Genomic DNA, 12,940 nt, shown 5'->3' with positions numbered 1-12,940 from the left:
AATAAATGAAAATTACCCATTTTCCTGTTAATAGGCATTTAAGTAGTTTTCTTTTTTTTTTTTTTTTACAGGGACAGAGAGAGAGAGTCAGAGAGAGGGATAGATAGGGACAGACAGAAACGGAGAGAGATGAGAAGCATCAATCATCAGTTTCTTGTTGCGACACCTTAGTTGTTCACTGATTGCTTTCTCTTATGTGCCTTGACCGCGGGCCTTCAGCAGACTGAGTGACCCCTTGCTCAAGCCAGCAACCTTGGGTCCAAGCTGGTGAGCTTTTTGGTCAAGCCAGATGAGCCCACGCTCAAGCTGGCGACCTCGGGGTCTCGAACCTGGGTCTTCCACATCCCAGTCCGATGATCTATCCACTGTGCCACCACCTGGTCAGGCAAGTAATTTTCAGTTTTTGCTACTGTGAATAGCAGTGCTAGAATATTCTTGTACATGCCTTTCGGTGAACATAGGACCTATTTCTATTGGATATATACCTAGGAATGAAAATCAATAATTTGAACATACACTATTATTAGTTAAAAAATGCTATATAAGATTCCATTGCATAGATGTATTACAGTTTTTTTTTTAACCGTTATAACATTGATGGGCTTTTAGGTTATTTCCAAATTTTTATATTAACAAAATCTCTGGGATGAATATCCATATGTACTTTGAGTCCTTGTTCAATGATCTGAAGAAAATATTTCCAAAGTACAAGTGCTAGGTGAAAAGATTAATGTATATTTAATATTTTACTATATACTGATTTTCTCTCAGGTCATTAAGATTTTTAAAATTTCTATTTTAAAAACCACTTTATTGAGGTATAATTTACATATAATAAAATGGTTACTCTAAGAGAGCTCAACAATATTTTTACAAACATTGTCACCAACAACCTAAGAGCAGAATGGATGGATAAAATAAATGCTAAGTAAATGTTTAATTTTTCTATGAAATTTCCAAAATACTTTCTAAAGTAGTTGTGTGATCTTCTCTTCAACCATCAGTGTATCAGAGTTCCAGCTGTTCCTCATCCTTACCAATTCTTGATACACACATTCTAGTGAGTGTATAAGCAGGTATCTTATTGTGTTTTTCTCCTCTTTAAGAAAGAGAGCCTGACCTGTGGTGGCGCAGTGGATAAAGCGTCGACCTGGAAATGCTGAGGTTGCCGGTTCGAAACCCTGGGCTTGCCTGGTCAAGGCACATATGGGAGTTGATGCTTCCAGCTCCTCCCCCCTTCTCTCTCTCCTCTCTCTCCCTCTCTGTCTCTCTCTCTCCCCTTCTCTCTCCTCTCTATAATGAATTAAAAAAAAAAATAGAAGAAAGAGAGAGACCAACAGGAAGGGAGAGAGATGAGAAGCATCAATTCTTCATTGTGGTACGTTAGTTCATTGACTGCTTTCTCGTACATGCCTTGACTGGGGGTGACCCCTTGCTCAAGCCAGTGACCCTGGGCTCAAGCCAGCAAATCCTTGCTCAAGTTGGTGGCAACCTTGGGGTTTCAAATCTCAGTCCTCAGCATATCAGACCGATGCTGTATCCACTGCACCACCTCCTGGTCAGGCTCTCATTGTGGTTTTCATGAGCATTTCCATGATTAGTAATGCCGAACTTTTTTTTAAAACATTTTTCAAACTATTCATTTGAGGAGAGAGAGAGAGAGAGAGAGAGAGAGAGAGAGAAGGGAGACATAAGGGGTGAGGAGCAGGAAGCATCAACTCATATATGTGCCTTGACCAAGCAAGCCTAGGGTTTTAAACTGGCAACCTCAGTGTTCCAGGTCGAGGCTTTATCCACTGCACCACCACAAGTCAGGCCCTGAACTTCTTATTGTGATCATAGGCCATTTATATGCCTCTTCCTTTGTGAAGTATACAGTTTGTCCGTAAAGTCATTGTGCACTTTTGACCGGTCACAGGAAAGCAACAAAGATGATAGAAATGTGAAATCTGCACCAAATAAAAGGAAAACCCTCCGTTTCTGTAGGATGATGTGGCAGCATGTGCAGATGATGACGTTACACCGTGTATACAGCGGAGCAGCCCACAGCCATGCCAGTAAAGATGTGGACGGTACAGAGGAAAGTTCAGTGTGTTCTGTGGCTCACTAAATTCAAATCCAAATCACGTGACCAAAGTGCAACGTGAATATCGGCGTTTATAACGAAGCACCACTACATAGGAATAACATTTCTTGGCAGGATAAGCAGTTGAAGGAAACCAGCAGTTTGGTGGAAAAACCCCGTTCTGGTAGGCCATCAGTCAGTGATGAGTCTGTAGAGGCTATACGGAATAGCTACCTAAGGAGTCCTAAAAAATCTGGGTTGAGCCCACATCGAACTGCACTGAATAGGTATGAAACTGGGAGAGTTTTCCTTTTATTTGGTGCAGATTTCACATTTCTATCGTCTTTTGTTGCTTTCCTGTGACCGGTCAAAAGTGCACCATGGCTTTACGGACACACTGTATATTCATCTTTCTTGCCAATCTTTTAATAAACATTACTAAGGCTCAATTTACACATAAAATCCTCTAATTCCTTGTATAAAATTAGATAAATTTTCATTACAGTACACTACTGTAACCACACCACAATCAAGATACAGGACATTTTCTATCACTCTAACAAGTTCATTCATGCCCCTTTGCAGTGAGTTCCCTTCCTCCCACATCTACTCCTTAGAAACCACTGTCGATCACTTGAACTGCACATGTGGTTCTGTGCCTGGCTTTTCTCTTAACATGTTTTTGTGGTTCATCCACGTTGTTGTGCATACCAGTAAGTTTGTTCCTTTTTATTGTTTAGTATTTCATTGTATGAATAAACAAAACAGTACTCAACTAGTCACCAGGTGATAAACATCTGGGCTATTTCTGGTTCTTGGCTATTATGTTTCTATGAATATTAAAGAATAAGTCTTTATATGTATGTTTTCATTTGTTTTGGGTAAATACCTATGAATGGGATTGTGGGGTTGTATAAGATACTGACAAACTATTTCCCAAAGTGGCTAGAAACTTTGCATTTCTTCAATAATATGTAAGTTCTACTTGTTCTATAGACACATCAAAATTTGGAATTGTTGGTCTTTTAATTTTAGTCATTCTAGTGTATGTGTTGTAGTTTCTCACTGTGGTTTTAAACAGCATTGCCCTGGGGGTTAATTCTGTTGAGTATCTTTTTTGTATGTGACAGAGACAGAGAGAGACAGAGAGAGGGACAGATAGGGACAGACAGGAAGGAAGAGATGAGAAGTATCAATTCTTTGCTGCGGCACCTTAGTTGTTCATTGACTGCTTTCTCATATGTGCCTTGACCAGAGGCTAGAGCAGACCGAGTAACCCCTTGCTCAAGCCAGCAACCTTGGGTTCAAGCTGGTGAGCTGTGCTCAAACCAGATGAGCCTGCGCTCAAACCAGCGACCTCAAGGTTTCAAACCTGAGTCTTCTGCATCCCAGTCCGACACTGTATCCACTGCACCACCACCTGATCAGGCATGTTGAGTATCTTTTATGTGCTTACTTGGTATTTAAATAGGGTCTCTGGTGAAGTGTCTATTCAAATATTTTGCCAATTTAAATATAACAGGCCGTTTGTTTTTTTTTACCATTTTGTTATGAGTTCCTCATATATTCAGAATATAAATCCTTTGCAGATATGCATTTATTGCAAACGTCTTCTCAGTCTATGGCTTGCCTTTTTATTCTGTTAATGGTATCTTGACAAGCAATCATTTTTAATGTATCAGTTGCTTCTTCTATAAGTAGTGTTTTTTGTGACCTAGGCAATTTCTGCTTACCCTTGATTGCAAACAGTTCCTCCAATGTTTTGTTTTAGAAATTTTAAGTTTTACATTAGATCCACGATAATACATTTTGAGTTAATTTTTGTGTATGGTAAAGGTTAAAGTGTCATTTTTTTCCACATGGATATTCTGATGTCCTAGCACTATGTTGTTGAAAAGACTATCACTTCCCTATTGAATTACCAATGTTTTTTTGTCAAAAATCAATTGATCACTATGTGTGGGTCTATTTCTGGATCCTACACACTTTGTTCCAATGATTTATATTTCTATCTTTATGCCAAAATTACACTGTCTTGATTAGTGTTGCTTTATAGCAAGTCTAGAAGTAAGGCAGAAGAGTTCTCCAAATTTCTCATTTTTTTTGGTCAAAACTGCTTTGACTATTCTAGGTCCTTTGGTTTCTTCATAAATTTTAGATTCAGGCTGTCACAAAACAGGCTGATAAAATTTTGGTTAGAATTTCTTCGAACCTATATATCTCTTTGGTAGAACTGATATCTTAAAAAGAGATGTACATGGCAGACAGATCTTTTCATTGAGGTAGGTCTTTAATTTCTTTCAGCAATGTTTTACATGGTTACTTAATCTTGGGTCTCATATGTAGCCTGTTAATATGTCCCTAAGTTTTCTGTGGGCTTTTATTTCTTTTTTGATGCCACTGTACCTATGTTTTATAAAATTTCATTCTTTATTACTAGTAAATAGAATTGTTTTTTGTATATTAAATTTTTATCCTGCAACCATTACTAACTTAGTTCTAAGTTTTTTACAAACATTCTTTAGGATTTTCTGCATATGTGCATGTTGCTTGTGAATAAAGACAGTTTACTTCTGTCTTTCCATTCTCAATTTGTCCAAACAGATTTTCCCCTAATTAAAATTTTAAGGAAATGGATGATTTCATAACTTTCCCCACACATATTTGTCCAGGAAGACTTTATAAAATCAATGTACTGACTATCTCCCATTAAGCTCTTTTTGGAACCATTTATCATTTCCTTCCAGACATTAGAGTTCTCATTTTCCATTTATTTTTACCAGAAAAAAATCTTGAAGCAGTAGAGAACTGTTATAATCTATTCCTCTGAACTTTGGACATGTATTTGAAATCCTGATATGCTCAGGATTCCAAATCACTTTTGATAAGAGCAACAGAAAATATTGCTTATAAAAAATTTCCCGCCCTGGCCGGTTGGCTCAGCGGTAGAGAATCGGCTTAGCGTGCGGAGGACCCGGGTTCGATTCCCAGCCAGGGCACACAGGAGAAGCGCCCATTTGCTTCTCCACCCCTCCGCCGCGCCTTCCTCTCTGTCTCTCTCTTCCCCTCCCGCAGCCAAGGCTCCATTGGAGCAAAGATGGCCCGGCGCTGGGGATGGCTCCTTGGCCTCTGCCCCAGGCGCTGGAGTGGCTCTGGTCGCAACATGGCGACGCCCAGGGTGGGCAGAGCATCGCCCCCTGGTGGGCAGAGCGTCGCCCCATGGTGGGCGTGCCGGGTGGATCCCGGTCGGGCGCATGCGGGAGTCTGTCTGACTGTCTCTCCCTGTTTCCAGCTTCAGAAAAATGCAAAAAAAAAAAAAAAAATAAAAAAAAAAAATCCCTTTTTTATGATAACAGAAGAAAAAAGATACCATTCAGAAGTGAAATTACAGACAATTTTAGTCTAAGTCAATGATTTCCTTCTCAACAAAATTTTAGAGCAGTTATTGCTGACAGCTTTTAAAATGAGCAATATAATTTCCCGTAAAGTACAGATGTTAAAAAATATTTTTCTTAGCTATATTCTTTTAAATTATTGTTATAAACTTATACCAAAGACACAACAGTGCCAAAAATATTTAAAGAGTAAGGCACTTCAAAGTGGGTCTACAAGACTTGTTGACCACTACCTTTGTGCCCTTCACTGTAGCAAGTATAATCCATACAGAAGTGCAGGAGACACTCATGGTCAAAGAATATGTAAATTCTTAAAGTTAAGAAAGCCAAGAACTTTTTATAATGTGTTCAGAAAACATGAGTATCTAGTATCATACAGGAAGTAGCTTAAAATTACTTTAAGACTAAACAGAACTAAAATAAACTTGTAACAAAAACTAAGTTGGGCCCTGGCCGGTTGGCTCAGCGGTAGAGCGTCGGCCTAGCGTGCGGAGGACCCGGGTTCGATTCCCGGCCAGGACACACAGGAGAAGCGCCCATTTGCTTCTCCACCCCTCCGCCGCGCTTTCCTCTCTGTCTCTCTCTTCCCCTCCCGCAGCCAAGGCTCCATTGGAGCAAAGATGGCCCGGGCGCTGGGGATGGCTCTGTGGCCTCTGCCTCAGGCGCTAGAGTGGCTCTGGTCGCAACATGGCGACGCCCAGGATGGGTAGAGCATCGCCCCCTGGTGGGTAGAGCATCGCCCCTGGTGGGCGTGCCGGGTGGATCCCGGTCGGGCGCATGCGGGAGTCTGTCTGTCTCTCCCTGTTTCCAGCTTCAGAAAAATGGGGAAAAAAAAAAAACCCAAAAAAACAAAAAACAAAAACTAAGTTGGCAGAAGGGAAGCAAAACAATGGAGAGTGAGGCTGAAACATTTGACAAAGGGCCATAGCTCACAGGCAAGAGACAGAGCAATTAAAGATGATGCCAGAGTTCCTGGTTTGAGCAATCAGTATAGGGGTACCATTTACCATAATGAACACAACAATCAGGTAGTGAAGAAAAAGAAATAGAAAAAGGAATATTTTATTTCACTTTGCAGCGTCATCTTCTTACTGAGTAGACTATTTAAAGTTCTTCAACTTCAGCATTGTTAACCTGATTGGATTCTTTGTTGCAGGGGTGGGGGGAAGGACACACACTGTCCTGCTTATTGTAGGATGTTTAGCAGCATCTTTGGTCTCTAAAGCAAGTCCTATGCCTTACACACCTCTGGGCTCCAATTACCATATCTTTGGGCCTTAACTAAATAAGAAGACATTAATACATTTAAAAAATAGTTCTTGCAGACATGCTTTATTATGACTTTCATGTATACTCTAACAGGGGTCCCCAAACTTTTTACACAAGGGGCCAGTTCACTGTCCCTCAGACGGTCGGAGGGCCGCCACATACAGTGCTCCTCTCACTGACCACCAATGAAAGAGGTGCCCCTTCTGGAAGTGAGGGGGGTGGGGTGGATAAATGGCCTCAGGGGGCCACATGCGTAGTTTGGGGATGCCTGCTCTAGTATGTGGGATTGAATTGATTAAAACAGGAAGAAAAAAGCCTTGTTTAAATTTAAATTAGAATTGTAACATATCCTTTTGTTAAATTAGATACTTAGCATTTACTAAAGTCCCACAAGGAATTTGCTAATTTTTAAATTAGAAAACTAGCAATATTTTTAAAGCAGGAAGCAATACAGAAAACTATCACACATCTCACCTGTAACTGCTGGGTTTATCAATCCTGCAGAACCACTATTTGCAATCTGAGAAGGAGCCTGGCTTAGACCAGTGGAAGGAGTTCCTAACCGAGGAAACTGCTGAGAACTCATTTCCACCTGCAGACATACAGTCATATGGTTATTATTGGACTCTGAGATTAGAATCCACAATGAAAAATTAAAGCATCTTTAGTACCCATATCTTTTCTCACAAGCAAATGCATCATTTATAGAAAAAAATTACTTGCCATTCATCTACAGTGCAGCAATGATCTGAATTCTGTAATTTTTGGATGTACATAGTTCAATTAATAGTTAAAAGGTTTATATGGTGTTGGGGTTACTAACCAATTCTTGGGGGTTGCTTGATTACAAAATCAACACTGAATCCTGTACAACAGCCACATACATGAACACAGTACATAGTATGTGTTAAGTTTTATGGAAAATGTCAAATCCCTTTGAAAGGCTTAATTAACCCTCACACCAAGGTGAACAGCAGTGTCATCAGTATGTCTTAGGAGGAACTGGAGGGGAGATGCCTTGTCCTAAGAAAGAATCAGAAACCCTTACATTTGGACCAGACTTGGTCCAAAAGGAATTCTCTGTTTAGGGATTTCTTCCCCCACTCTTCATTGACCTCCACTGAGCCAAGGGACCCGAGACCTTCACTGCCTTCTCTAAAGTCGACCCACACTTTTCCCTTAGAAGCCAAGCTCAAGGACATGCCCAATTCGCCGCAATCCCCGCCCCACCCAAAGACCCCCGCTGAGATGGGAGGACCGTCTTCCAGACACCTCGGGACTCTAGGACCACATCTCGGGGCGAGGAACAGGCTTGTCGAGAAGCCGCAAGAAAAGCTGTGGGTCTCTCTACCTGCAGCCACCGCCCGCCGCCCGCCGCTCCCGCTTCCATTTCGCCGGGCTGTGGGTGTCGCGGAGGGCCCATGGGGGGGGCGCTGGGCTCCGGAGTTGCGGGAAGGACTCGTACTGAGCGCGCCCCGGACACGCGACTGTCCAGCCCCTCCACCCGCTCACCCGGACACTGGGCCGCAGCGCGGTTCTACTCCTCTTCCCACGAACCTACCCCTAAATGCCCCGCCGGCCTATTGGCTCCACGACGGGCGCGTCACTCGAGAACCAGCACCAATCCGCCGCGACTAGCGCGCTCTAGTCCCGCCCTTCTCTCCCGCCGACTGCCAGCCAATCAGGAACGAGCCTCACCGTTGCCAACCCCCCTCGAGGGGGAGCCAACGAGAAGTCTAGTGCTCCTGGCGAAGGGGGCGGAGATCTGGGAGGCCCCGCCTCCGCCGGGGTCTAAAAGCGGCGGGCGCAGGGCCCGGATGTGGAGAGTCACTTTAAACTGCTCCGGGAGCCAAACTCCCGGGCTGACTGCTCAGCCGACTGCCCAGCCGCCTGCCCCGGCGGCTCCGCTTCCACGCCAAGACCCAAGCCCGCCCAAACCAACCCAGCGCCTCTCCTTTTCTTGCCGCAGGACCCCCGGCGCCTGCCACCGGCCCAACCGCCATGCCCAGTTCGCCATAGAGCTTAGGTCGGACCCGCTGAAGGAGCGGCCACCACTGCCCTTCCCCGGGGACAAGTAGCGGGACAGACGCTGCAGCTCGGCTCGGCCGCCCCGCCCTCTGGTCTTCTCTCCGCCCCTTCCACTCCCAGGCGCTTGTCCCGCCATTACTTGGACGCTGCGCCGAGAGGCCACCGCTCCGCCGTGGTCTCGTACCCGTTCGCTCTCAGTCTGTGAAGCCGAGATCCACAGTCCCAAGCCCGCCTTCGCCGCCGCTGGGGCGCGAACACAGTCTCCTGCGGCTCAGCCCAACGCCGCTGCTTCCGCCGCCGTAACGAACTGCTCAGCTATTGGCCGGGGCAGGCCCCGCTCTCCTCTGTGATGCCAGTCGCCGCCAGTGCGAGCGGAGAGCGGACAGACCCGCCCTGCGGACCGCGGAGGCCTGTGGGCAATAGAGTCCCGGACGCTAGGAGGCGGGTTCGGGCGGGGCCTCCCGCAGATTAGGTAGGGGTAACACCCCCTCTTTACCTTTTCCCTTAGCTTAGTAGAAAGAGTAGACCCCCCTCTCTCTAGCTTGCATTTCCCGAGGAAACTGCGGCGCAGGAACATATTAGAGGAGGCTGGGTGCAGCGGAAAAGAGGCCATAGAAAGGCCGAAGGTTTTCCTGACGAGGCTCGCTTCCCCGCGCGGCGTGTGCATTTGATGTCACCACCGAAAGCCACAGACGGCAATGCCTAATCGTTGTGGAAGGACGGGGGCGCAGAAAGCGAGCACCCCGGGTTAAAGCAGGCCGATTCCGAGAGCGGTTCCTGGCACTGGACCCCAGCACTGGGCTCCTGCTTAGTTTTTGCACATTACAAAGAAGCCAAATGGGATGATATAGTTTTGTTGGGGCGGTGGGTAGGGGGTGAAGGGTAGGAGTTTATACACTTGTAGAAGTCTTAGCAAAATTTGGGTTTGATAATAAACACTACGACCTCCTCCTGCCTTCCCAGGTGGTAATTTAGGCCTGGAGTTTTGTGACTAGTAAGAAATAAACTGGTCTCAAATACCTTCTTATCATGCACAGCTATGTAAGATAACTGCTTGCCAGGATGTCTCAAATACCCCTTCCTCCTTCTTCAAGCCTTTTTCCTTCCTCACTTTACCTTATCAAATCTCTTCTGAAAGAACGCTGTAATATATACTTCAGACTCTCTCATCTAGTCAGTCTCCACACTTGATGGATTCTGTTCTGCCACCCTTCTCAAAATGCTTTCCCAAATTTGCCAGTGACCTACCCAACTTACCCCAGTGGTCCTTGATTTGTTCTCATCTTAACTGGTTAAATAAATGCACTCTCAGTTTCAGTAGCTCTTGAAAATGACTCAAAACTGTGTCTACATAGTAGCCCTCTGTGAGTTGTATACCTGCAGTTCCACATGCTGTACTAGTCAACACATAGGTCTTATAAGCCCCTGAAGTTTAACATATTGAACATCTTTCTTGATTTACCTCATCTCTATTCCTCCTGATTTCTGGGTTTGGTTAATGACATCACCATCTTCTTTGCCTGTAGTTTTATTCTTGTTTCCATTCTTCCATCTTCCAGAGTCACCATATGTACTTCTCTACCCTCTTTCCAGTCCTTTACATAGCCTTGGCCTCCACTTTTATTATTTCCTTTCTGGATTACAGTAATGCTGCCCCACTGAGATCTCTTGCTACCCTGAAGCTATCCTCCACAATTTTTTCTTAAGCATTACTCTGAGTCTTTCACATCCATGATCTTTATTTTAGAGAAGAAGGGAGAGAGAAAGAGAGAAACACATCCATTTGTTGTCTCATTTATTAATTCATTGGTTGTTTCTTGTATGTGTCCTTACCAGGGATCAAATCCACAACCTTGGCATATTGTGAGGATGCTCTAAGCAACTGAGCTACCTGACCAGGGCCCATTCGCGATGTCTAATAACTTCAGAATACATTCCAAACCTCTAATCCCAGTATTTAAAGAGTTTAATAATTTTATCCTCTGACCTTGCCAAACATTGGATCCTGTCTCAGTCATAGTTCCACCAATTCTCCACAGGGTTTTGCCAAATCCCGAAGTGCCTTATGTAGGCCTTAACCTTCAGCTATCATCTGGTAGAATGCTGCCAATTCCACAGCACCTACCTGGAAAGTGTCAACTGATAGCCATCAGCACCAATTCATCACCAACAAGAATCCTCCAATTAGGGGTGTTTTTATTCAGTGCAAAACAAGTTAATGTGATAACAGCATGGCTGTGACAACAGCTTGATTATGAGTTAAGGTCTCTGCTTCATTCTGTACCAGTCTGCTGAGGTTTGGGCTGGTTTGCTCCACTGAGGGTTCTTCACTGGCAACCCTGCCTGTGGAAAGGAAAAGTAGCTCTCTGAACCCAAGGGAGCTGACTTATATAGCCAAAAGTTCCCATTCTGGCCCCTGATTGGTCCATCCTCATGCAAATGAAGACTCCAAGTTGTCATAGTTTGATTGGTCTAAAAGGCACTGTCCTGATTGGTCAGAAGTGAGCTTCTCTGATTGGTCTGTGAAGAAGTTGATGGATATAGAGCTGTGCAACTCTAATTGGTTGGAGAAAGCCTCCTTCCTATGAAATAGGATTCCAAGAACTTCTTTTTAAGGGCTGTCTCAGAAGGCAAGCAGGCAGTTCAGTGAAGAGGCAGGTAGTTCATTGCAGGCTTCTTCCTGAAGTGCAGTTTTTATGAGAGACTCCTATGCAGAAATGGTTGCTAGACTTTTTTTTTTTTAATTGATTTGAGAAAGAGAGAGGGAGAGAGATGAGAAGCATCAACTTGTTTCACTTCAGTTGTTCATTCATTGCTTCTCATATGTGCCTTAATTGGGATGGGGGTCACTCAAACTGAGCCAGTAACCCCTTGCTCAAGCCAGCAACCTTGGGCTTTAAGCCAGTGACATTTCGGCTCAAGTCAGTGACCTTAGGATCATGTCAATGATCCCACACTTAGGTTGGCAACCCTGCACTCAAGCTGGTGACCCTGTGCTCAGGCTGGATGAGCCCGTGTTTAAGTTGGTCACCTTAGGGTTTTGAACCTGAAACTTCAATGTCCCAGTGTCGTTATTGTTCAGGGTTTCATGAAGAGGAGCTACAAAGGAATGAGGCAGCAACAATACAGCAAGTGGAGGACCCCAATGTCTCCAGTATTGAGGTGCCTTAGAGAGATCAGTTATCCAATTTATTAAGCAGAAACATGACATCGTGCATAAGAAACTAACAGAATACATTGTACAGTTTTATTATTTAGTTTTGCAAAAACTGATTAGATTTCTCTTGACCTTTCTGAGACATACCACACCATCTGCTGTCTGATTCCTGACCTGCAGAAAGCTCCAGCAGGGCCAAGCATCCACATCCTTAGGCCTGCCCTGGACACTACTGCTTTCAGTCATGTATACTTGGTCTCAACCTTCACTTCCCCAGGATAGGAACAGAAAGTCACTTGGTGGTTTGGCTTTCCTTCAACATCCCAGGTCAACGCTCTATGTACTATGCAATTCAGGCTAGGTTTTTTTTTTCTTTTTTAAAAATTTAAGCCTAGATAGCCACCAAGAGCCCTTCTTAGTAGGTGTCTTCTTTCTCAGAGTCCACAAATGATAATTATATCTTCCAAGAAGCCTTCTTTGAATTCCTCTCCTTCCCACATAGTGCAGGATACTTCCATGAAACTTCTTTAGTGCCTCTGTTATGGCATTACACTTTCTACTCCAGTAGTAGGTGGAGAAATTACTCATCTTTATATCTCCCATCAACAGGAAGGATTTGATAAATATTTACTGAGTATGATGATGGACACATCATAGTACATAAAGAAAATCTGAATTTTCCTTAGTTACCAGGGACAGACAACCTCTGCTGCTATATTCACCCAAGTCTTCAGTCCCTTACACTTGAAGGAAAATGGATGTTTCACCCATGGTTGTATTGCTTGGGCTTAGAATTATCATTCACTGAGTTTGGTGTTCTGAAGACAACCTCCTTGTGCTTTGGTAAGACTGAACCTTCCACACTTGTCAACTACTCAACCCCAGCCACTTTCAGAGGCTTATTAGTATTTTGACTCTTGAAAATGATATTGACCACACAGGATAGTTTGGGTGGTTTAAACCAAGAACACCAAAAGTCACCATATCTGCTGACTGGTTATCTAGAGAAAGACAAATAACTTTTTG

At 44.0% G+C, this 12,940-nt stretch overlaps 1 protein-coding gene across 5 annotated transcripts in view; it reads right to left on the bottom strand.

The window, feature by feature from the left end:
* Positions 1-9,120, bottom strand: part of SAP130 (Sin3A associated protein 130) — a 107,654-nt gene extending 98,534 nt beyond the window's left edge. For 2 of the 5 annotated variants that reach the window (XM_066280452.1, XM_066280457.1), the window contains exons 1-2: positions 8,081-8,240; positions 7,204-7,321 (exon numbers count right to left, since the gene is read on the bottom strand). In XM_066280452.1, the coding sequence (XP_066136549.1) occupies positions 7,204-7,321; positions 8,081-8,152 (190 nt within the window). In that variant the 5' untranslated portion in view covers positions 8,153-8,240. Of the gene's footprint in view, positions 1-7,203; positions 7,322-8,080; positions 8,241-8,290; positions 8,310-8,896 lie in introns of those variants that run through there. The other 3 variants (XM_066280455.1, XM_066280453.1, XM_066280456.1) reach the window with 3 other exon arrangements.
* Positions 9,121-12,940: the final 3,820 nt, after the last annotated feature.

This window comes from Saccopteryx bilineata, chromosome 5 (assembly GCF_036850765.1).
Source record: "Saccopteryx bilineata isolate mSacBil1 chromosome 5, mSacBil1_pri_phased_curated, whole genome shotgun sequence".
In the NCBI taxonomy this organism is placed as follows: Eukaryota; Metazoa; Chordata; class Mammalia; order Chiroptera; family Emballonuridae; genus Saccopteryx; species Saccopteryx bilineata.
Note: the sequence above shows the minus strand (reverse complement) of the source record. Positions and strands in the feature narration are given on the sequence as shown.